Source organism: Bactrocera dorsalis, chromosome 2 (assembly GCF_023373825.1).
Source record: "Bactrocera dorsalis isolate Fly_Bdor chromosome 2, ASM2337382v1, whole genome shotgun sequence".
NCBI lineage: Eukaryota > Metazoa > Arthropoda > Insecta > Diptera > Tephritidae > Bactrocera > Bactrocera dorsalis.
Window position 1 is genome coordinate 59,920,078 of NC_064304.1, and position 26,344 is coordinate 59,946,421.

The 26,344-nt window shown below is 36.2% G+C and overlaps 2 protein-coding genes across 6 annotated transcripts in view; one reads left to right on the plus strand and one right to left on the minus strand.

Annotated features, from left to right (window-relative positions):
- The first annotated feature begins 10,398 nt into the window (after positions 1 to 10,398).
- The window catches only part of LOC105234087 (tyrosine kinase receptor Cad96Ca), a 252,333-nt gene continuing 236,387 nt past the window's right edge, over positions 10,399 to 26,344 (plus strand). For 2 of the 5 annotated variants that reach the window (XM_049449956.1, XM_049449960.1), the window contains exons 1-2: positions 10,441 to 10,875; positions 21,829 to 22,014. In XM_049449956.1, the coding sequence (XP_049305913.1) occupies positions 21,870 to 22,014 (145 nt within the window). In that variant the 5' untranslated portion in view covers positions 10,441 to 10,875; positions 21,829 to 21,869. The other 3 variants (XM_049449959.1, XM_049449957.1, XM_049449958.1) reach the window with 3 other exon arrangements.
- LOC125776665 (uncharacterized) overlaps positions 12,466 to 26,344 on the minus strand; it is a 263,872-nt gene continuing 249,993 nt past the window's right edge. Inside the window, exon 2 of the mRNA XM_049450160.1 lies at positions 12,466 to 13,142. The gene's annotated coding sequence lies outside the window, so the exon portion shown is untranslated. The remainder of the gene's footprint in view (positions 13,143 to 26,344) is intronic.

The following is a 26,344-nucleotide window of genomic DNA, read 5'->3' on the forward strand; positions in this document are numbered from 1 at the left end:
CTTCTGAAAGCTGGGTGATTTGGGGTAATTCTTCTATTTCCCAAAATTTTTTAAGTTGATTATTTAAAAATTCGCTTGAGATATTTTCCACTTGTGTGGTGAAAGAATTGATTTTTTCAGGGACTTGGCCACTCAAAATCCACCTAAATATTGTATTTTGGGCTAACAATTTATTGGAGATTTTCTCAATTTTGAGGTATTAAGTCACTGCCTAATAATATGTCGATTTGTGATGGAGTATGACAATTGGGATCTGCTAATTTGAGATGTGAGCATTTTTCTCAGTGTATTTTTTTTACTTCATAGCTTGGAAGCAAATTTGTAAGTTGCGGTAGAACGATGGCTTGCGCATCTATTCTAATATCCGCATTTGGAGATACTATGGTAATTGGGCATATTTTGTTCGAATTTTGGATAATTCTTCCGCCCATTCCCGAGATTTGGAAATTTGAATGTTTTATTGGCAATTTGAGCCGATTTTGGGCTTTTGATGATATAAAGGATCTTTGAGATCCTTGATCTATTAGTGCTCTTAGTTTGAATAAATCTCCCTTATGTGCTATGGTGATGACCGCAGTGGGTAAAAGAATTTTGCTTTCATTTTCTGAATGAAGCGCTTGAATTTTTGCTGCTTTAGAGCAACATGGTTGCTCTTCCCTTTTTTCGGGATTTGAGATTTCGGGATTATCACTTTTGGCTGTAGTGACAACCCGGTGGTTTTATGAAATTGATTTTGCTTCATATTTTGAAAATTTGTAATATGAAGCAATGAGTGATGTCTTCGTTGACAGTACTCACAACTAAATTTGCTTTCACAGTCTTTTGTCGTATGAGCATTCGACAGACAGTTGATGCAAAGTTTATGTTGTCTGACAAGATTGTTTCTGTCAGATACGGATAATTTTTTAAATTTCTCCCAAGATCTTATGTTATGATCTCCTTTACAAATTTCACATACTGGTTGCCATTTATTAGTTTGGTTTGACACGAAAGTGTGAGTTTTATTAACGTGTCTATTGTATTGCATATTATTGCTGGCTTGAGGTTTGAACAAGTTTTTACTTGAGTCATTTTGATGACTTTTTAGATTTATATTTTTGTTGTCAATTCGCTCAGCTATCTCGTATTGAGCAGTGAGGAATGCTTTCATTTGCTCCCATGTGGGCATTTTTTCCTTTCCACAAGTGATTGTTCCCATCGTAGTAACGCAGCATCAGGGAGTGTTTCTGCACAAATTGTTACTATGATGGGGTCCCATGATTCTGTGGAGATATTTTGTGTTTTTAACACTGATATGCAATTAGTCACTGTCGAGTATAAATTTTGAAATTCCTGGCTGGTTTCTTTTTGAATTTTTGGTAGATGTAATAATGTTTTTATTGGGTTTTCTATCATAACCCTTCCATTTTCGTATCTTTCGACTAGTGCTTCCCAAGCCAGCTTAAAATTTTCGTCATTTAAAGCGAATCGCTTGACGATACTGCCTGCTTCCCCTTTTGTTTTGTACCTTAGATGGTATAACTTTTGTGCTTGTGAAAGTTTAGGATGGTTTATATAAACGGCAGTGAACATGTCCCAGAATGACGGCCACATCCATTGAAAACTTTAGTATCACAAGCTGGTACCTTTAGATGCATGCCTTTATCTAGGCCTTCTTTTTGTGTTGTAACTACTCTGGGAAGGGGAGTAGTGGCTCTACTTGGCCTTACTAAACTTATTTGTTCAGTGAGCATTCCCTTTGTTAATTCATACTGATCACGGCAGTTATCACACTTGGCTGTAGCCGAAGCTTTTGTGTTTTCTGGGAGTTCTGCGTCGTCAGTATCTAGTACTGTATCGTACGCTGCCAGAAGGCGTGCCCATAGATTGTTAACACTTTTTAATTTTTTATTTAAAACTGATTCCGTAATGTCAGTAATAGGGGAAGCTTGAAATCTTGTACAATATCTTATAAAACTGTCACTTTCAGTGATGAATCTAGATATTGTCTGATCTTTTGATATTTTTTGTTTTATACTCTGCTTTGAGCGTGTAGCTTCAGCAGGTGTGCCTTGTGGTTTATCTTCATCAGCCATTTTAGGAATTTCTAATGATAGAGGTGTTTTTGGCTTAACCTCTCTTGATTTGTCAGATTGCATTAATTTGAATAAAGTTTGAAGCTCTTAGCTTAAAGTGTTGTCTAATAGATGTTGGTTCAAAATTAATATTGCTATAGCAATGTAGTTAAATAGATTTTCGAAAGAGTATGAATTAAAATTTTATCAACAGAAGATTTTTTTTTTTTTGTAAAAAATTATATATTTTACAAAAAATATATTTGTGATCAAATTTTTTTTTGATTCGCATAAAAAGATTAAAGTTTTTTTGTAAAAGTATTTTATGTAAAAGTTCGATAATTTTTTTTTTTATAAATGTGACTGAAAATTTTTTTTTCCAGTGTATCAAAATATCTTCAGTTCACTCGCGCTTATTTGTATATTTGTATCTGCAAACGAAACGTGAAAGAAAAAATTCAATATGCAAAATTGTTTGTATGTATCTATTTATTTATTATATGTTTGCATATGCTTTATATGCGCCACGTAACGTTTTCCTTTTTGTTTGGTTTTGCTCGTATCCCTTTTAGGTATGTAATTGTTATATATGTAAGTATATATGTCATAAAAATGTAACATATAACAATTTGCTAATCACACCTAAATGTATATATGCGCGGAAAAAGCAGTAGGAAATAATATATGTATATATATAGGGTGATTTTTTAAGAGCTTGATAACTTTTTTAAAAAAAAAAACGCATAAAATTTGCAAAATCTCATCGGTTCTTTATTTGAAACGTTAGATTGGTTCATGACATTTACTTTTTGAAGATAATTTCATTTAAATGTTGACCGCGGCTGCGTCTTAGGTGGTCCATTCGGAAAGTCCAATTTTGGGCAACTTTTTCGAGCATTTCGGCCGGAATAGCCCGAATTTCTTCGGAAATGTTGTCTTCCAAAGCTGGAATAGTTGCTGGCTTATTTCTGTAGACTTTAGACTTGACGTAGCCCCACAAAAAATAGTCTAAAGGCGTTAAATCGCATGATCTTGGTGGCCAACTTACGGGTCCATTTCTTGAGATGAATTGTTGTCCGAAGTTTTCCCTCAAAATGGCCATAGAATCGCGAGCTGTGTGGCATGTAGCGCCATCTTGTTGAAACCACATGTCAACCAAGTTCAGTTCTTCCATTTTTGGCAACAAAAAGTTTGTTAGCATCGAACGATACCGATCGCCATTCACCGTAACGTTGCGTCCAACAGCATCTTTGAAAAAATACGGTCCAATGATTCCACCAGCGTACAAACCACACCAAACAGTGCATTTTTCGGGATGCATGGGCAGTTCTTGAACGGCTTCTGGTTGCTCTTCACCCCAAATGCGGCAATTTTGCTTATTTACGTAGCCATTCAACCAGAAATGAGCCTCATCGCTGAACAAAATTTGTCCGAAAAAAAAAAAAAACCGAACACTGATTTTGGTAATAAAATTCAATGATTTGCAAGCGTTGCTCGTTAGTAAGTCTATTCATGATGAAATGTCAAAGCATACTGAGCATCTTTCTCTTTGACACCATGTCTGAAATCCCACGTGATCTGTCAAATACTAATGCATGAAAATCCTAACCTCAAAAAAATCACCCGTTATATGTTTATATGTGTATGTACTAAATAATTCGTTCAAATATGTATGAAGAAAGAATAATTGAAATATAATGTGCAAAAATAAAAACAAATTGTATGTACATATGTCACGCGGAAGCTGCACACATTGGTACATACATAAATGTAATGCCTTTTTTCTCTCTTTTTATTTCTTTATTTCTTTATTAGTTTTTTTTTATTATTACCTACCTTTGCTTGAATGTTATAAGCGATCCAGCTTATTGCTTTATAGCCCAAGGGGTATCGCTGGAAATTTGCAAGCAACGAGTACTTGTCTTTTGTAAATTGTTTTTGTAATGTTTTTGGTAGTGTGTTTCGTTACACGAATTGAAGATCCAAGCAGGTAGTTAATATTATATTATTGTATGTTATAGCTTCACGTAGATGAAGTTAGTTCACGTATGTACATAGGTATGTACCATACGATTATGTATACATGTAAATATGTATGTATGTACACATATTAAAATGGAAGAAATTGCAATATTAGAAGAAAAATGTTCTTACATAAGTATGTATGTATGTTTTAATTATATATGTATGTATACATTGAGGATGGAGTCATGTGTAGAAGTTCACGCAAGTGAGGAAAGTTCTCTGATCGCCATTCACTTGGGAGTGGCCAGAAACGATTCTTTTACATATGACTCAAGCAGCTCACGACTTCCGGTCTTTGACCAAGTATCCTCTGGGTAGCCTAAGAACATCCGTTTGAAGGCGAGCTAAAGTGAGAAGGCGAAATATCCCCTACTTAGGGTTGTGCGCTGGGTTTGGGACCCGCCACGTAAAAAAACACCCCCAATGAAAAAGCAAACACAGCCTCGGATGAGAGACCCCCCTTTTGATGACGACCATGGCAAACGAAATAAGGACTATGATTTGAGGGCATGCACCTGGAATGTCCGGTCCCTTAATTGGGAAGGTGCCGCTGCCCAGCTGGTAGATGTCCTCGTAAAGATAAAGGCTGACATCACCGCCGTCCAAGAAATGCTATGGACGGGACAAGGACAGAGACGAGTAGGTCCTTGTGACATTTACTACAGTGGCCATATAAAGGAGCGCAAATTTGGTGTTGGATTCGTGGTGGGAGAGAGACTCCGTCGCCGAGTACTATCATTCACTCCGGAGAATGAACGTCTAGCCACAATCCGCATCAAAGCGAGGTTCTTCAACATATCGCTGATTTGCGCCCACGCCCCGACGGAAGAGAAGGACGATGTGACCAAAGATGCTTTTTATGAATGCTTGGAGCGCACTTATGAGAGTTGCCCCCGCCACGATGTCAAAATCGTGCTTGGCGACTTCAACGCCAGGGTGGGCAAAGAAGTTATCTTTGGCACTACGGTCGGTAAATTCAGCCTCCACGAGGAAACATCCCCAAATGGGTTGAGGCTGATCGACTTCGCCGGGGCCCGAAATATGGTTATCTGTAGTACTAGATTCCAGCATAAGAAGATACATCAAGCTACCTGGCTGTCTCCGGATCGAAAAACCACCAATCAGATCGATCATGTTGTGATAGACGGAAGACACGTCTCCAGTGTTTTAGATGTGCGTGCGCTCCGAGGTCCTAACATCGACTCGGACCACTATCTTGTTGCAGCCAAGATTTGCACCCGCCTCTCTGCAGCAAAAAACGTACGCAAACAAACACAAGGAAGGTTCGACGTCGAGAAGCTGCAATCACAACAGACAGCCGAACGATTTTCTACTCGGCTTGCACTCCTGCTCTCTGAGAGCACTCGTCAACAACTCGGTATAAGGGAACTGTGGGACGGCATTTCAAACTCCTTACGTACAGCTGCAACCGAAACCATTGGTTTTCGGAAAGTGCAAAAGAACAGCTGGTACGACGAGGAGTGCCGTGTCGCAGCGGAGAGAAAACAGGCTGCCTACCTCGCAACGTTACGATCGACCACAACACGTGCGGGATGGGATAGATACCGAGAGTTGAAGAGGGAAGCGAGACGCATTTGCAGACAGAAGAAGAAAGAGGCCGAAATGCGTGAGTACGAACAGCTTGATAAGCTGGCCGACAGGGGTAATGCTCGAAAATTCTACGAAAAAATGCGGCGACTTACAGAAGGTTTCAAGACCGGAGCATACTCCTGTAGAACCCCCAAAGGTGATCTAGCCACCGATGCCCAGAGCATACTTAAATTATGGAGGGAACACTTCTCCAGCCTGCTGAATGGCAGCGAACACATAGCACCAGGAGAAGGCGAACCCGATTCCCCAATCGATGACGATGGAGCAGACGTTCCATTGCCCGGCCATGACGAAGTTCGAATAGCAGTTGCCCGCCTGAAGAACAACAAAGCGGCAGGGGCCGATGGATTGCCGGCCGAGCTATTCAAACACGGCGGCGAAGAACTGATAAGGAGCATGCATCAGCTTCTTTGCAAAATATGGTCGGATGAGAGCATGCCCAACGATTGGAATTTAAGTGTGCTATGCCCAATCCATAAAAAAGGAGACCCCACAATCTGCGCCAACTACCGTGGGATTAGCCTCCTCAACATCGCGTACAAGGTTCTATCGAGCGTATTGTGTGAAAGATTAAAGCCCACCGTCAACAAACTGATTGGACCTTATCAGTGTGGCTTCAGACCTGGTAAATCAACAACCGACCAGATATTCACCATGCGCCAAATCTTGGAAAAGACCCGTGAGAGGAGAATCGACACTCACCACCTATTCGTCGATTTCAAAGCTGCTTTCGACAGCACGAAAAGGAGCTGCCTTTATGCCGCGATGTCTGAATTTGGTATCCCCGCAAAACTAATACGGCTGTGTAAACTGACGTTGAGCAACACGAAAAGCTCCGTCAGGATCGGGAAGGACCTCTCCGAGCCGTTCGATACCAAACGAGGTTTCAGACAAGGCGACTCCCTATCGTGCGACTTTTTCAATCTGCTGCTGGAGAAAATTATTAGAGCTGCAGAACTGAATCGAGCAGGTACAATCTTTTATAAGAGTGTACAGCTGCTGGCGTATGCCGATGATATTGATATCATCGGTCTCAACACCCGCGCCGTTAGTTCTGCTTTCTCCAGACTGAACAAGGAAGCAACGCAAATGGGTCTGGCAGTGAACGAGGGCAAGACGAAATATCTCCTGTCATCAAACAAACAGTCGTCGCACTCGCGACTTGGCACTCACGTCACTGTTGACAGTCATAACTTTGAAGTTGTAGATAATTTCGTCTACTTAGGAACCAGCATTAACACCACCAACAATGTCAGCCTAGAAATCCAACGCAGGATTACTCTTGCCAACAGGTGCTACTTCGGACTGAGTAGGCAATTGAAAAGTAAAGTCCACTCTCGACGAACAAAAACCAAACTCTATAAGTCGCTCATAATTCCCGTCCTGCTACATGGTGCAGAGGCTTGGACGATGACAATAACCGATGAGTCGACGTTGCGAGTTTTCGAGAGAAAAGTTCTGCGGAAGATTTATGGTCCTTTGCGCGTTGGCCACGGCGAATACCGCATCCGATGGAACGATGAGCTGTACGAGATATACGACGACATCGACATAATTCAGCGAATTAAAAGACAGCGGCTACGCTGGCTAGGTCATGTTGTCCGGATGGATGAAAACGCTCCAGCTCTGAAAGTATTCGACGCAGTACCCGCCGCGGGAAGCAGAGGAAGAGGAAGACCTCCACTCCGGTGGAAGGACCAAGTGGAGAAGGACCTGGCCTCGCTTGGAATATCCAATTGGCGCCACGTAGCGAAGAGAAGAAACGATTGGCGCGCTGTTGTTGACTCGGCTATAATCGCGTAAGCGGTGTCTACGCCAGTAAAGAAGAAGAAGATGTATTTGGTTTTCTTTTGTTTCGTATCTTCCGCTTTTGCTTAGGGTTTGAGCGATGCTGCTTGTTGCTTTTTTTTTATAGCCCAAGGGGTATCGCAAGAATTATCGCAAGTTATACTTGACTTAGGAAACATTTTTTTTTTCCGGAAATTATATAACGGGGTGTCTAACGACACAAGCTAAGCAAAAGGCGGGTACCGTACTTTTTTCCAGTTATAAGAACAGTTAACGGTGTCCCGAAATACCTGCAAAACCGTACTTAACATACCTACATATATATGTGCGTAACAATTAAATTTATATATATATTTTTTTATATATGTATACATATATCAAATTAATATATGGAACGGACTCACATTATTTTCCGCCAGGGGTTTTGGGTTTTTTTACTTATCCCCTTTTTCGTCCCTGGGTCTATATCGTCTATAAATCTGTATGTATGTATGTCCAGCGCTGTCCCTTTTGCTTAGGTTTCTTCCTCCTTTGTTGTTCGTTTGCGTAGTCTCCTGCTGGCTTATGTATATATGTTTATATGTATGTTTGTTAATATATGTGATTACAACGCGCCCGTTTTTGATTTTAGGGTTTTTTTTTAATATATATTTATGTGTTTGTTAATTTATTTGTGGTTATAACGCGCCCGCTTTTGATTTTAGGTTTTATGTTTGATAAATTTTGTTATATTAATACCGCGCCCGTTTTAATGTTGGTAGGTTTTTGTTGTTTTTTCACTCACTGTACAATTTCTGTTTCTTTTCTGTATCTTTTTCCTTCACTTCAGTTCACTTTCCTTTTTTTTTTTGTGTGTTCAACTTGTGTGATCTTTCTTTCCGTGTTTTTTTTTCACCGTGACTTTGTATATTCTGTGTTCACTTTAATATATGTATATATATATTTTTTTTTTTTCGTTGTACTTAGGTGCCTTTCGGAAAGGCTCGAAGGACCATTTGTTGACGTGTAACACTAGTATACTTACTTGATACACTTGTAGTATACTTATTCCAAATAAAAACACTTTCTTTCATACTGTATTTAATTTTTCACTTCAATTTTGTATTTTTTCTTTCTATTTGTAACTATAACAATTTAATTATTTCTATATTTGTTGTCACACACTAACACTGCGGCGAAATCCGGAACTCACGTCACAACGTCACTTTGGCGGGAAGTCACAAAGGAGGAAAAATGCGGAGGTTGCGGTTAGAAATAAATGTATCGTTGCGGGTCGACCGACTTACTTTGCGGATGAAACGAGAAAGAGTGTGATCCCGTTCGGATCTATCCCTTTTGATAGTTTGGGTGGTGAATATTAAATTAATCCGAGTCGTCTCGCTAATGATCGTGTGGTTGTTGTGTTGTAATAGTGAGCGGTGTCAGGTACTGTGTTTGATGCGTGTGTGTGTAGTGGTGTGTGCTGAACTGTTGTGTGATGAGGTGTTGTGACGTGACGTGATGTGATGTGACGTGTGATGAGGTGTTGTGATGTTGCAGAATGCTCCTAGCCCATGTGAACACAATGTTAGCGTTAAGATACGTAATTAAAATAAATTACAATTTTATGTAAATACTATTTTTTAAAAATAATAAAATTGATAATTTAAAAATTAAAAAGTTTTTTTGATATATTAAGAAATTTTTAAAGTAGGAATCAAAAAATGCAACCCTGCATCAGCTGTTTAAAATACAACCCTGCATCAGCCGTCGGTTGGGGATATTAGAACAGGACAGATATACTTTTTTATATGACACTGCTGAATGAGCGCAACAGAGATGTATGATCACATGATGAATACGTACATGTGAGGGTAAAAAACCCGCTTTGAAGCTTCTAAAGCAGACTCCCCCCTTAATAAAGATTTCGTATCAGAATTTATTGATCTTATAAAAAATGAATTGGCAAACGAAAAGTGATAAATATAAAAGTAAAATTGAGGAAAATAAAAGTTGGAATAACTTACATATTAACGAAATACAATGAAATAAATTCCAAGAAATGTTCCGCTTGTTTGTCGCACATGTTCACTGTGTGAAGAACGAACGCAAAATGGATTTGTATGTCGTGTATGGCGAAACGATTTGATACAGATTGAACGCACATGTGTGCCGTGTATGGTTCTTTTAAGTGATCCGATTACGCAATTCTGCGAACTCATAATTTCTATTTTGCCAAGGAACATGTGTACCAAGTTGCATCAATATATGTATGTATGTACCTCAGTTTTTAATCAAATCACAGCTTGCAAAAACAGACAGACAGATTGACAAATAGAGACTACACAGTTAATAGTAATGTTTTTATTGTACACGCAAAATTATTTATTATATTTTGACACAATAACAAAAGTACGGATACAAATTAAAATGATAAGAATTACAAACTATGATGATAAAACTTACAAACTATTGATCCGACGGCTGTAAAATTTATATGTGCCCTTTGTGAGGTAACAAACTAAAAATCATACGAACTTAATTTCAGTGGCGCCCTCTATGTGTCAGCTGTGAAATTTCCATCCGCCCCTTTTGAAGAAACAAACTAAATATCATACGAATTTAATTTCAGTAGCGCCATCTATGTGTCAGTACGGGACATTTCAATTGATATACAAATCGCTACGTAATTAGTAAAAAGCAGATATTTTAATATTACAAGTAGATCCATAAATTTTATTTATTTGGCCTAATCCGTATAATGCATTAAATTAATAGCCCTTTTCATATTATTTACGACAGATGGGCTGTATTTTTGTGAAATTCATTGATTTAGTTTGTCACTTTCTGACAACCTATAATAACTACCTTCCCCTTCCAATATCTTTTTTCATTCAAACTTTTAGTGATGGAGAGAGAGAGATATAAATGGAACAGGTATGTTGCTTTAGTCTTTTGTTGAACAGCGACATAACAGGTTCGAATATTTATTAAATATTCTGTGCAAAACGAATAGGAATATTTTCTATTTACCAATATAAAACAGATTATACATAGCTATAGTTATTAAAATAAATAGAAATATTTATGAATATTGAAATATATACAAAAAATTAAATAATGATTGATTGATGATTAAATATCGTTTGTTATGTGAAAAAAATTGTGTGTACATATGTACAAGTGAATTCATAACTCGGATATGTCAACCAGTGTAATATACACAAATAAATATACATTTGTTTGTATATGCATGCACTAAAAGTATGTCTAGATAAACACCAAGTGTGTGTTCATATGTGAAAGTATACATTTATATATGTATGTGTATATACACGTAATATAAATAGACGTTTTAAGTAACTCAAAAAAAGAACTTACATTATCTAGCTGGCGTGAAAATGAAATATATTATTATGTATGTATGTATATACAAAATTAAGCAAAAAAATTTAATTTTTTATTTTTATGTGCATTAAATACGTTGGCTACTCCAACAGATATTATTAAATGTATAAGTTTTGTTAAATTGCTTTCACTCCTTAGTTATCCCCATTTTTTTGTGGTCGACTACTTTTGTTCACCTCACGGTTGTTGGTATCACCAAAAACTAATCGAGATGGATGTAGCATTATATATATATATGTACAAATAATCAGGATGGCGAAACAAGTTGATATCTGCATGTCTGTCTGTCCGTCCGTCTGCCAGTACAAGCTATAAATTGAGAAAAAATTGCAAAATAGTAAAGACGAGTTTGTAGATGGGTGTAATCGTACAACTGCCACGCCCACAAAACGCACTTATAAAATGCCAAAACCAAACAGAAAATTAAAATATACAACTGTAATCTGGCATCGCAGTAGCAAGCAGCACCTGCGAACCAAAAACTTTCAAAAAATGGGCATTCGCCTTTCAATAGGTTTAACGTATATGTATATCTCCTAAACCATTAAAGTTGCAGTAACCAAATTACCAGTCCGACCGATTTCAACTAAATTCTTTCTTCTCCTATTCTACAGTGGAAAATATGGCCCACTTCTACTTCCCATATGACACAATTTTAAATGCCATTTGATTGTTTCACTTTCGGGATAAAACCTTGCACGAATAATGCCTTGGAAGTGTCCAAATCAAATTAAAGCTGTTCAAACAACACTTTTGGCCCCAGAACCTATAGTTGACTTTATATCGAAAATATAAGTCAATGTGTGAGATATGTAATTGAAATTCAGAAATAATCCTTTCCTGACAACAGTACGTCCCCTTTGCTCCCATACATATACCTAGTACAAAGATTTTCGAATACTACCCCTAACTCCCATATGCTTCATATAATAATAATTTTCCACCTGACTTTAAGCCGTCAATGTTGGTCAAAATGTTATATTTCAATGGAAGTAAATGGAAACGTTTTTTTTTTATAATTATGTGGTTTAGTGCTGAATTAGAATGGAATTGATTTATATGTTGATTAAGGCCTCATATCCCTATTTAAAGAACTTCCATCCTCTGGTTGACGTTTTCCACATTAGCTCAAATTTACTCATTTGAAGATATTTATAGTATGACGCGAACTAAAATATAACAATACTAGAGGACTCGGCCACACGTTGCTGTGGTATACATTTTATACTATTATCCATAAAATAAACTATTAAATACAGTGAACATTTTAGGCGAAAACGTTTTTGTCGGTATAAGAATCCAAGGGATTGTACTTGAGGTTTAATTTTTAGTACGATCATAAAATAAATTTCATTGAAAACAAGTAAGGAAGGGCTAAGTTCAGGTGTCACCGAACATTTTATACTCTCGCATGATAAAGTGATAACCGAGATTCTGAGAGATTTACCGATATTTTCGGTGAAAAATTAGGTTAGGTTAGATTTGGCACTGAGTTCTTCGTGTTCGATATCAGGGACCTTGAAAAGTTATAGTCCGATCACGACAATTTTTCCACAAGTGATACCTCAGCTCAAATATCGTATTTGTGTAAAGTTTTATTCCGCTATCATCATTGGTTCCGAATGTATATATTATACAGGAAAGGCATCAGATGGAATTCAAAATAGCGTATATTGGAAGAAGGCGTGGTTGCGAACCGATTTCACCCATATTTCGTACATGTCATCAGGGTGTTAAGGAAATATTATATACCGAATTTCATTGAAATCAGTTGAGTAGTACCTGAGATATGGTTTTTGGTCCATAAGTGGGCGATGCCACACCCATTTTCAATTTTTAAAAAAGCCTGGGTGCAGCTTCCTTCTGCCATTTCTTCCGTAAAATTCCGTGTTTCTGACGTTTTTTGTTAGTCGGTTAACGCACTTTTAGTGATTTTCAACATAACCTTTGTATGGGAGGTGGGCGTGGATTTTATCCGATTTCCTCCATATTTAAACTGTATATGAAAATGCCTGAAGGAAAGAACTCTACAGAGTTTGGTTGACATAGCTATAGTAGTTTCCGAGATATGTACAAAAAACTTAGTAGGGGGCGGGGCCACGCCCACTTTTCCAAATAAATTATGTCCAAATATGCCCCTCTCTAATGCGATCCTTTGTGCCAAATTTCACTTTAATATGTTTATTTATGGCTTAGTTATGACACTTTATAAGTTTTCGGTTTCCGCCATTTTGTGGGCGTGGCAGTGGGCCGATTTTGCCCATCTTCGAACTTAACCTTCTTACGGAGCCAAGAAATACGTGTACCAAGCTTCATCATGATATCTCAATTTTTACTCAAGTTACAGCTTGCACGGACGGACGGACAGACACACATCCGGATTTCAACTCTACTCTGATCACTTTGGTATATATAACCCTATATCTTACAACAAACCCTATATACTTACAAACAACCGTTATGTGAACAAAACTATAATACTCTCCTTAGCAACTTTGTTGCGAGAGTATAAAAATAACGAATTTAAGGCTGCTTTCTCAATATCTGGTTACCAGCGTTTCTTTCTACATAATAGAGTTGTCCGTTTAATGGATTGTACTTAATAAACATCAGCAATGTTCCGAGGTAATGGAGATGTCCGTTTAATAGGGCGTCCATTTAAGAGAGCTTTCACTGTATTATTTATTTTTGAATTGTTTTAACTATCCTATCTTCTAAGTTGGTACGAACTTGACACGATGTGCTAAATTTTACTAAACTTTCACGTGACACCTTTTATATATAAAGATAAGTAAGTTCAATTCTTTTACAGCGTATTTTAATATGGCTTTATGACACCACCTGAAGGAATTTACCGGACTTCGGTGCTTGAAAATTGTATAAAATATTCGGGTGCACCAAAATTTAGCCTTCCGTTACATGTTGTTTCTATGCGTCAACTGAAATTAAGTTAAAACAAGTTAAAAAGAGCTTGGTTCGGGTGTCACCGAACAATTTACACTCTCACAACTTGCATTGATCAAAGTTAGGGTATTGGCAAAAGTTTATTTTGAACAAGGAAAAACTTCGGAAGCTATTATACCCTTCAAAAATGCAACCGATTCCTTAGGGTCATTGATTTTTATCGATCAGTTTATATCTTAGCTATATGGTTAGGGACTCGATCTGCAACATTTTTTTTGAAAGTTCCACCATTGCCTTAGACAATAATCCAAACCATATTTTGTGAAGATATCTTGTCAAATGAAAAAGTTTTCCATCAAGCACGTTATTCTTTAGACATGCCAAATTTTGAAGATCTTGTCAAAAGAAAAAGTTTTCCATACAAGCATTTGGTAACGATTGTTCATCCAAGACGATGGTATCAATGTGAAGACTAAAATTAAGCTTAGGGTCTATAGTAACTCCCAAATCAACAAAATTAAATACTTGTTCAAGTAAATAGCATTTCATTACATAAGGAGAGAGGAACGAAGAGCTACAAGAAAAGCACATCGTCTTACAGTTCTGAGGTTAATTAAATATTAATCTAAGTAATAAATAACTATAACAGAATCGGGCCAAGATGACTACCTCGCTACTATCTGAAGATACATTAATTTATTCAGAAATACTATCCTAAAATGTTCTAAGATAATACGAGTAAGTTACCCATTGAAAAAACCAAGTCAGTCTAGAAAATTAAGTTTATGTTCGAGAGTAGGGAGATTACCTTATCTTATTATTGCTAAAGTTAGTTAAGATCCGTCCGCTTGTGTTCCCTAAAAACCAATGATGCATGGTTTACAAATTCAAGTAGATTTATTAGATGATCTACGAAATATATGGAGAGAAGAAGAAATTAACGGCGATATCGAAAAAGTTATATACGTATGGTCTGCAATGACAGCTTCAAAAAGTTTATGTGTTTTGCGATACCCCTAGTGTTTTGATGCAAATCCATTTTTATGAAATAAAAATAAAATTATATTATAAACGACTGTTTACATATTGAAGGAAATACTATATAATACCCTTTTTCATATCGTAATTAAAAGAACTTGAACTTATTTAAATGAAGTAAGACGCCTACTTCAGAAATAATTGGAGAAGTATTCGGACAGATCACGTGTAGATAGGAAAATTATTTATTTTTATTCCGCTTATATACAACAATATAAAGCGCTGGCTGCTAGGGCCTTCGGCTTGATTCATATTTACAGATTAAGTTATTACAATTTTATTACTTAAGACTAAAGCAAATTAAATATTAGTTTGGACTTCAGTTACTTATATATTATATATATATATATTTAATAATTAATTTACATATTTGCATATATTTTACAAAAAGGTTAACGTTATTGTCACCTGTCCGAACAAGTCAATCAAGACTTTTTGTTGTTGTACGTGTGCGTAGTCATCGAGGATATGAAGTATTGGAAATCTTCCGAACCACATAAAGCGCACATGGGTTTGCTTCTACCATTCAAAAAGTGTCCATGTGCCGCAAGTGTATGTCCAATCCTTATGCGTGTGAATGTTTTTATATTTTTGAAATAATGTGGTTTTTGGCCTAATGGATTAGCAAGTTTATAGTGTCTCCAATCGTTTAGACAACAGGCCGAGATATGTTGTTTAACGTATTTCTTAATATCCTTAATGGTGAAGTATGCTGACGTATGCAAAGGTTCTTTGTTTGCTTCTTTCTCTCGTTTGTCCGCCATTTAGTTTCCTTGAATCCCTGTGTTTCCAGGTATCCACATAATTTTGATTATGTTATTGTGTTGAGAAATAAGGTTTTTTATTTTTGTAATCAGATGGGAATCATTTGATTGGTTAAAAATGGCATCTATGGCGAAATTGCTGTTGCAGCAAATGAGGTGGAGCAATCACTTTTAGATCCGTCTGTAAATATAAACTCCCAATCATCTTTATAAGGTTGAATAGGTTCTTTATATAGCTGAACGTATTCCGTGTTGCTGGTAAATTGCTTGCGATATTGTTGTGTAACACTGACACAACTTGAAGATAATGTCATGGAAGACGGAATAATTCAAGGTTCAACCGCTATAGGGCTCGGAATTATCCCTAGTTGCTTGGAAATGGTTAGACAACGTATTATGGTTGTGGGTTTGTTGTATCTGCGTGAACATTGGAGGGTGCTATTTGCATTCATGAGTGTTAACTCGTATCTGCATAGAAGCAACTTTAGAATGAGAAGCAGTGTGTTATGTGTGGTCCTTTGCTGAATATCCCGGATTCTTTTAAAATAGCTTTCATTGATGATGTTGGGAAGGCACGAATACTCCGCATGGTAAGGTGCATTTAAGAGTTTGATATGAATTTTGGAACATTGTCCGTTTATTGCAAGTCCATAGTCAATTTTCGATAAAAAAAAAATGCTCTTGTCAAATTAATGACGGTGTTTGGGTGATACAAATAATTTTTTGATGATAAATACTTTATAACGTTTAGTCTTAGAAATAAGTTTGATCGAATATATTTACAATGTTCTTTATAAGAAAGAGTTTTGTCAAATATTAAGCCTAGAATTTTTAAGCTGTGAGTATGGGGAATTTCTGTATTTAAAAAGGATAAGGTGGGAAATGAGCAATTATGTTTTCTACAAATATGAAATGTGAAGCTTTTGTTTAATGAAATTTTTACACCTGAAATTTTGGACCATTTCATGACATCATTTAAAATTTTTATAAATGCATGTTTAACTTGTCTTAAGTCTTTAATTTTTGTTAAGATCACGACATCATCTGCGTAGATAAAGTGCTTTATTTGTGGGTTAGTACTAATTATGAATGAAGAAAGTTGACGAGAGTGGTGAACCCTGGGGTATACCATTGTTCAACTTGAAAACCTGTGATTAGCATTTATAGGCCATACGATAAATTTTCGTTGATATAAGAAGGATTTTATAATGTTAAACATTTTGTTTTCAATTTTCCATTGCTTAAGTTCACTGGTACTCTGTGTGAGCTCCAACCCTGTCGAAGGTTTTTTCTAAATCCAGGCTTAAAACTGAAACGTAATTACGGGATGTCAAGTTAGTGGAAGCGAAGTGTTCAAAATGTAACAGGGGGTCTATTACTCTTAATTTTTTTTGAAAACCGAATTGGTGCATACTTATGAGTCGATTTACTTTTGCATATCATATCAGACTCGAGGAAATTATTTTTTCTAATGTCTTGGACATACAGGGTAAAAAGGAAATGGGTCTCTAAATCTCAACGTAGGAAGAAGGTTTATTAGATTTAAGGATGGAAATGACTAAGGAAACTTTCCATTGTTGAGGATATTTACCAGAATTTGGTATTTTATTATAGAGGTTCACAAGTATTTCTTTAAGCGAGTTGGGGAGATTTTTTAAGATGGGATATGATATTTTGTCTGCACCGGGGTTTTTTCCTTTTAAGGTCGAAAGTGTCGTATCGAATTCGTTAAGTGTAATATCGGCTTCAATGTTAAGTGCATTTGAAGAAGGTGACGAGTTAGAGTAGGTTTCATTTTCTATTCGTTTTTTAATCGTGATAAATGTAGGAGGAAAGTTTGTTTCAGAGGAATATGATGACCATGTTTCTGCAAATCTTTCCGCTATTTCTTGTGGTATGTAAACAGGTCCTGAAGGCGTATTAATATAGGATATACTGAATCTGTGTGTGGATCTTTATATCGCACCATATTTGTTTCGGCTTCGTAGTTGGGTTTATATTGGCTGTATATTTTTTTTTTAATAATTGCCTTTTAGCCAACCTTAACTGCTTTCTAAAGTTAGCTTCCTTTTTATATTCAATTAAATTATCATCAGTTCTGTTGTGTTTGAATGTTGCCCACAAAGACTTTTTCCTCTTTCTAGTATTGGATAAACTTGCTGAAATATTAATGCATTTTACTCAGTATGCCTTTTCGGTTAGAAATTTGGATCTTGGCTTAACATTGTACGATTTAGGGATGGAGATGGATGTGACTGTGGGAAAGTGATCGCTACTGTGGAAGTCATCGATTGTACGAGAAGAGAGCTTGGGTGCTATTATGGATGAGGCCAGGATAATGTCGGGATGTGTACAGGTATTATGTGTAGAGAAGTGAGTTGCTTTACCATCGTTTAACATGATAAGATCATTTGAAATTACTAAATCTTCGATGATTTCGCCTCTTTTATTCACTGTCTCCCATTGTGATAATTGGAGTAGTAAACTGATTTATAATATTGTCGAGTTCTTTATAAGTAAAATTTTGATGAGGTGGTACGTAGCAATTAATAATTGTAAATTTAAATCCAATTTCTATTTCAATAGCTAAGCAAGAAATGTTGCTGACGATTGAAATTTGCTTTTGATTTATAGATTTCTTGACAAAAACTGCAATTCCTTGTTTGGCGTATAAGTTTTGTGTATTATTGTTGAAATAGCTGTGATATTTATTATTTACCCTTTTTATTGTAAAGGGTATGGGTTTCTTGGAGTGAAATAATTTCCGGACAAAATTCATTAAAAGGATATTTAAATCAGGGTAGTTATTAAGTAAGCCATTTATATTCCACTGTAAAATTCACATTGTTTACTCTATCATTTCATGATCTGTTGTCAGAGAGGGTAATATTGTAGGTTGAGATGAGTATATTGTTGGTGTTCTTAGTACAGGAGCTGTAACGTGAGTAAGCAATGATGAGATCATTGCGTGGGCTTGAGAGTCATCGACTGATACTGTTGTTGTTGTATTTGTTATATTTGCTGTGGTGGGTAGTTTGCTTTCGTTTATTTCTTTTTCTTGTGTTTCGTTATACATATTGTTGGTTTGTTTGTTGTTTGTAATAGAAGGAATGCTTTCTGTAGGAGAGATTTGTGAGAATTTGTTATTTTCTTTTAATTTGTTGGTAGTATTTTTTGCTATACTAGCGAATGTAGCAGAGTTTTCACTGAATGCAGGAGTAAACTGGGTTTTGTATTTTTATTGCTTCTCGCATGGAGCACTTTTTGTCTGTTTTTCCAAAACTTTCTTAAAGTGTACCGATTGCAAATAGGTACAATATAATCATCAAAACCTCTCCATGAGGTACATTGTAAATTCAAATCACTCAACAAAATTATTGAATTAGAATTATTTTCCATCGAGATAGCACTATGGATTAAAGAAGCATGTTGCATATGTACGGATAATCCGATTAGAAATATGTACCATGTATATAAGAAAGAAAATAAACCAACTATCAACATAAACTCTAATACGTTTAAATTGAAATTAGTCAGTACCAGGAACATCTTCACGAGAAATAGAATAATGTACGACAAATAGTATACCTTCCCAGATTCTGATCAGTCGATCATATCTAAATACTTGAAAATCGGGTTTTAAGATATTATCATCAAAAAAAAAATGAAGTTTTAAAAATGCTTCTGTAAATCCAATTATATGAAAATTATAATTAGTACTGTTTAAATTTATGCATTCAGTACATTCTAATAATAAATATTCATAATAAGATGACCTCCAATATTTTAATAATAAATACTCAGTTATTTTCTAGTACTAGTATTTTTTTCTAGTACTCAGTTTTTTATCTCCGTAGATGCTTTCGGAATTTTACCAACTTTTTCCTCAGTTTGACTTCTAAGTTTTAGCACAAATCCACATACAAAAACCTCGGGTGGCCAGAATGAGCTATCTAAAATCTTTTTAAAGGTTTCCAGAGAAACGTCTATTTTAAACGAAAATATATTCTTGTCATAATTAAAGTTGAACTTACGGATAAGGACCCATAAATTTTTCAATGCAACAAAACATAAGACTTTATGGCCTCACCCGAGATATCTTTGGGAAATCTAGAAACAAAGATAGATTGTTTAGGTGATATTTATTACTACCAAATTTTTAACAGACACTCCTACATTTTTAGGGGGAGCGTCTTGAACAGTGAGACGCATTTTACCGTTAGCTAGATTAGCTAGAGATTTTGGGGAATTGAGATCTTTGTTGACGGTTTATCAGAAAGATACATATATGTATCACTTCACGTGAAGGACGTTTACACTTAGTGCGGGTTTTAGGAATCATTAGAATAATTTAGATACTTAAAATATTTGACCAATTGTTCGTAGAGCCTAAATTTTTCGGCGAGGGTTACAATAGCCCAATTTCATTAAAGCCATTGCGCGTCTGTTTAAAACCAGATCAATTTTAATTGATCTGTATTTTAAACAGGACCAACGCAACCCTTACCGTAAATAATAGAATATAAGATTCTACCTGTCAGTCCAGCACATTTAAGATGGGCAAGCCTATTAATATATCAGCATGCCGCATGCGATCTGACTCATACTTTGTTTTATAAGAATACCAAGTAAACAATCAGGTGAAAGAAAATCTGAAAACACATGGGAGCAATAAAAATGCATAAATTTTTGACATTGCACAGTTATTATCGAGAACATCCATATTTAACAATTTTATAAATATATAACCCGTTCACATAATCGATATAAGGTATGTTAGAATAAAATATGATAAAGTTGTTATATGTTTATTTGGGGTTAGGGTTATTCGTATACTGAATTCATATATTTTCGGCATAAAGCTATTATATATTCAATATTATACGTTCAGCTGATTTTATTAAGACATCTTTCATATGGATCAGTACATCCGGTATAAAGCCAACCGAAATTCTTAAAATCTTATATTAATTAAATGGGAGATAGTGTAACCGTGGTTATATTTCGATTTTGCCCATGTTTCGACATTTTGGGAATGTCAGAATAATGTTACGGACGATTGAAATTACTAGAGTATGTCCCGCGATATGTGATTTCACATAAAAGTGATCGGTGCCACGTCCATCATTTACGGTTAGCAACGGTTTAATCTCGGTTGTACAATTTAATGTCATTTATTTATTAAATTCTTCCATTTTTAATAGATTTTGACACACACCAAGGAATACGTGTACAAAATTTCGTGACGATATCTTGATCTATATAACCCTTTATCTATCTTAATTATTTTTAGGTAATAGAAAAAGTCCTTAGGTGAACAAAATTAGTGTACTCAGTAGCAACCTGTTGCTAGAATATAAGACCAAATAAAACTTTAAAGGCTGCGTTTTACCAGGTTCGCCACTCTGTGTGTAGTTCATATATGTATTGTGTTGTCAAAAAAGTCTTGCGGTATTTTCGCTAGTTGGCGCTGAAAGCGCGTAGTTTTAGTTTTATTCGTCGCATCGGGTCATGCTATACCTTTTTGGAAAGCTCATTTCACGCGCTAACACGTGTTTAATTGATTGTATTCTTTTAAGTCGTTCGTGTGTTATAGCGTCGCAAACATGGAGCAAAATAAAGAGAAAATACGGCATATTTTACAGTACTACTACGATAAAAGCAAAAATGCATCTCAAGCCGCTAAAAAAATTTGTACAGTTTATGAACCCGATACAGTTTCCATTTCCACCGCACAACGATGGTTTCAACGTTTTCGTTCTGGTGTAGAGGTGGTCGAAGATGCGCCACGCCACGCTCCGGAAGGCCTGTCGTCAAAAATTGCGATAAAATCGTCAAACCGTTATAAACCATTTGAAGAAGCTTGGAGTCACTAAGAAGCTCGATGTATGGGTGCCACACGAATTGATTCAATTAAAATACCGCAAGACTTTTTTGACAACCCAATATATCAGTCAATGTCATAATTATTATAATTTTCTTAAACCGTTTACATTAATTTTGAATTACTGATGACCCAATCTATTTGATTGAGAGCTACCGTGTTTAGAGCGGCGTTGTCCTAGTTAAACTCACTTAATTAAAACGTATATTGAAAATGATATTGAAGTTAATTTTAACGGATATGATTTTGGTGAAATGTCGCACTAGTCTTATACTCACAGAATACTAACGCATATATGTACGATATTGTAAGAGCTGTAGGTATAATACGAGTTTTTCTAATAATACTAATGTTTTAATATCTACTTTTACAGAACCAGCGTTTTCTATATGATTGTTTAATCTTTTACATTCAATGGATTTATTCATTAAAACATTTATGCGGAGGATATCGCTATGGAACCAAGGAAGTATACGTGTGTTAAAGGCACATCCAATTTTCCTACTGATGACAGCCCTTAATTTTAAAATAATAACTCTTTGTTACGTCATTGAGCCAGGTAAGTACCAATTTGAAAAAATTTTTTTCATATAAAATTAAAATTTGAAATCAAGGGAGTAAAATATTTTGTTTTCATTAAAATTTTAGCCCGCCATTTCATCATTATTATTAATGGCACACTTATGAGATTAACGAATAAAAGAAAGTTAGTGTTATTACCAAATTTAGTTTAATAGTTACATTTTATATATTTTTATATATTATATATTCTAATTAATTCTAAATAAAATAAAAATAAAGAGTGCAGAAAATACTCTCCTTTCCGTACATAATGGTATTAAACGTTACCAAAGCCGGCAATTTCAGTTAATATGATTACGATCATCTTGATTTCTTAAAAATGTTCCATCAACATAATAAAAAGATAGATAAAGACGTGTTGGCATATTATACTCAATTGTACACTGCGTGTCACCAGGTTAGTTCATTTCTATTTATACAGAGTATAATAGCTTTGTCCACCTAACTGTTGTACGTATCATCTAAAACTAAGCGAGATAGATGTAGGGTTGTATTGGTGGATGTCTGTCTGTCTATCCGTCCGACCGTGCAAGCTGTAACTTGAGTAAATATTGAGATGTCTCGGTATGCAGGTTCCTTAATACAAGAAAACTTACGAGTTCCTAGAAAACCTATAAGCTGTAAACTGCGATATAAAACTGTAATTTGGCTCAGGTAATCGCAGTAGAGAGGGGCACCAGTGGATAAAAAAATTTTGAAAAAGGGGCTTGGCTTGTTTAATGTGAATATTTCTTAAACCACTAACGCTACAACGATCATATTCGCCCAGCGTAAATATTACAGGAACTCCTACCGATAGTGTGAAAATTGATGAAATTGGCTAAAAACCCCGCACACTCCTCATATAACGGTACTGTTCAAAACTACTAAATTAATAACTAAATATGCCAGAGACATTAAATTTTACCACCGAGATGGTACACGAGACCTTTATGAGAGCCGGTGTGAGTATTGGCCGATGGGCTTGGCTCTGTCCACTTTTTGGTGAAATTTCATATTGATTTTTGTTCGAAAATATCGGTCAATGCAGTAGTAATTCTGTGTATCCAAAATGGGGGAATAGTGCCAATACGTTCCAGAGCCCCCATATACCTAATATAAAGATTATAGAAATTTCTGTTGACTTTATGCTGGATATATCGGCCAATATTTAAGTTATCTCAATGAGAATTTCATAAAGTATTTGACTCATAACAGTATATCATTGCGTCTAAAGTGGATATAATTGGGCGAAAACTTGACCTAGCCCCCATATAACCATTACCAGGATTTACGTACATCACACATTTGTGTAATGACTATGTACATATAATTATTTCGTTTTTTAACAAATCTTATGCCGAATATACACACACACACACAACACCATAAATATTAATTAATTTTTGATTCTCAATACAACCATGGGTTTTGACATTTTGTTTATCCTTTATTCTATTCAAATTGTACGTAGTTTTGATATGTCAATAAATAAAAAGATAATTTTTTAATACGTTTAAATTGCGAAAATGATCAAAGCGAGATTATCGGCGGATACTAATAGCGACGTGGAACAGCTTCCATTGCAAAATACTCCACCACGAATTCAACTGCTGGCAATGTCTGAAGATAACATTGATGCTTACTTTTACTCGCAGTAGTTTTGGTTTGAAGCCTCATGTATTTACTCTGATACAGCCAAATTCAACATAGTACTTGCAAGCGTACCTCCGGTAAAATTAATAGAGATGCGTACTCTTATTGAAGATACACCAGCAACGAACAGCAATTACCACGCTCAGCGAGAGCATACTACATGATCTTTGGGTTAGCCACTTGCCACTGTACGCACATGCAGCTATCATCGCCAATAGCTTTCCCACTAGTGACAAAATTAAAATCACTGATTATATCACATAATGCTTATCTCTGAAGGACGGTGGAGAAATCTTTGAGGTTAGCTCCGAATCGCAATCGCAGTTGAGTTAACTGACATACGAAACGAAATTGCTTCTCTTTCGGAAACTGTAGGACAGTTGATGCGGAACGTCCAATTATGCAAAATTTGATGCAAATGCCACTAAATGTGGTCAACCGTACTCGTTCCCTACAGTATCTAGTTCTCGTCAATAAGCCACGTCGGCTAATACCATATCAGAGCTCGGCAAACATTCTGATATTCCAACAGCAATTGCATTTACGATACATCAACGAAAATAAAATTTTTTTTAATAAATTCGAGAGCCGTCATACCGAGGTCGACGAGATTAACCAAAAACACGTCCATCATCTTTTTCATTGTTTTCCGCAAATGGCTCTCCTGTACAAACATACAGTGAAGTCATACTTAATTTAAATTTAAACCTAAGCCGTGAATTTCTTTGCTTGGGGGTTAATTAATTCGTTATTTAATTATTTAATTTGCGGTTTCTTCGTTATTTCCGGTTTGGTTAATATGCGCTAGAAAACATAGTCTTGTTAATATACCGCTTTGAGTGCGGAGATCAACAACTCGTAAATGACCGTCGGAACCGTAGTGTAGTTTTTCTATGGGGCAGTCTATGACACAATCTCCAAGCTTTGGCGCCTTTTCTGGACTCTTCCATCTGAAGTCGTGATGGAGGATTTTGATTCTTTCCCATCAAACTTTTACCATTATCGCTCATCAGTCGCGTCGTCCGACGAAAGGGACAAATGCGGCGAGAAAAGTCTCTTTTGCTAGATTCCTACACAGCTAGAATTGCATTGCTTTTGTTGTAAAACAGACAAAGACAGTCACATAGCCTTTCATTAGGGTGGTGGACTTTAGCATGGACGCCTTTATCTGAAAAGGCCAACCAAAATCAACACCTGTAATTGTGAAAAGCAGAGCGAAGTTCCAACGTTACGGTGGAAGTGCTGCCATAATCGGTGTTCGCAACTTCTGTTTGTGCATAGTGAAGACCTTGCACATGAAAATGCATTTATTTATTTGGGGTACAATTTTATTGCGCATGGTCGTTTTTGGCCAAGAATCTACAGACTTTGTCAACTATCGGGAGCCATTCCACCAGAGGGTGGAGGTGGCAAGATGCAGCGGCTTACACCCTCTTGTTTTCCAACCAAGCTAGAACAATTTCAAAATCGGACCAGATATGCAATCTGTATTTCTTCATGTTTAGTGGATCTGCACCATGGAAACTAAGCGTTTTTAAAGGAGCCACCTTAGCGTTTGCTACTAATAAGTGGCTTGTGGTGGCGCTATCGCTTTGTGTGCGCAGAGTGGAACAGCATTTCTTCTCAGAGGTGCCACAGAAGCCGTGTAATTCGACTTTGCATTCGGGGGAATAGTTTACTCACCGTGGAATATATCGTATCTGTGAGATATCGTCTAGATTGCTCGCAAACTAGGACCACTTTTCTAAACGAAGTGGTTTTACTTGTTCGTCCCAGTCGGTCCCATCTAGCCATAATTCTTGCATCAGACGCTTGTATCGTAATTGGCGAAAGCCAGCCTGCGGGGCCGAAAAGTTTTGTCAAAGAAGATAGAATTTGATTTTGTAATGGCGTATAACACGGATATTGACTCCGTGGTGTATAAAAATTGGTCAGATATTGCATTCCTTTTCGAATTTAAAGAAATTAGTGTCCAACAAGTTTTCTTTCGGTATATGTTTTACTATATCTGGATGATTTGCAGTAATCTTTTTCAGTGGACACCCGGTGGTTTTGGAGCTCTTATAACCAGTGATAAGAATTCGTATGTTTGTGAAAGACTGTGACTTCCATAAAAAATATCGTCCACATATGTTTGCGTTTTAACACCTGCATTGCCGGAGGGAATTCTGACTTGGTGTTTTCTGCCAAATCGTGCAGTGTTCGAATAGCTAACTATGGAGCGCAGTTGCGCCAAAGGTAACTGTTTTTAACTTAAATGCGCGTTGTGAACTAGTGGTGGATTTTGGAATATTTGTCTATACATTTTTCCAACGTAACCGTTGAATACGTATTTGAAAAAACACCAATCTAAAATAAGTAGCGTTAGGTCTGCCAGAAGCGTGGGTTCCATAAATAAAATGTCCTTTAGGGAACTGGTGGATTTTTACACATTGAAGACAACTCTTACTTTTTTGGTTTTTTTGTCTGGCTTTACTACTGCATGATGTGGCAAATAAAACGAGTAGTATTTACTTTGTATGATTTTTTTGTCAGGGCTGACTTCCTCCATATGGTCTCAATGGAGGTATTCTTCTACGACCCGATCATATTCTGGTTTCAGCTCGCATTTTTTAAGTATGTTTTATCCATACTTAATTGGGGAAAATTCTATTGGAGTTTTGTACTCCTCT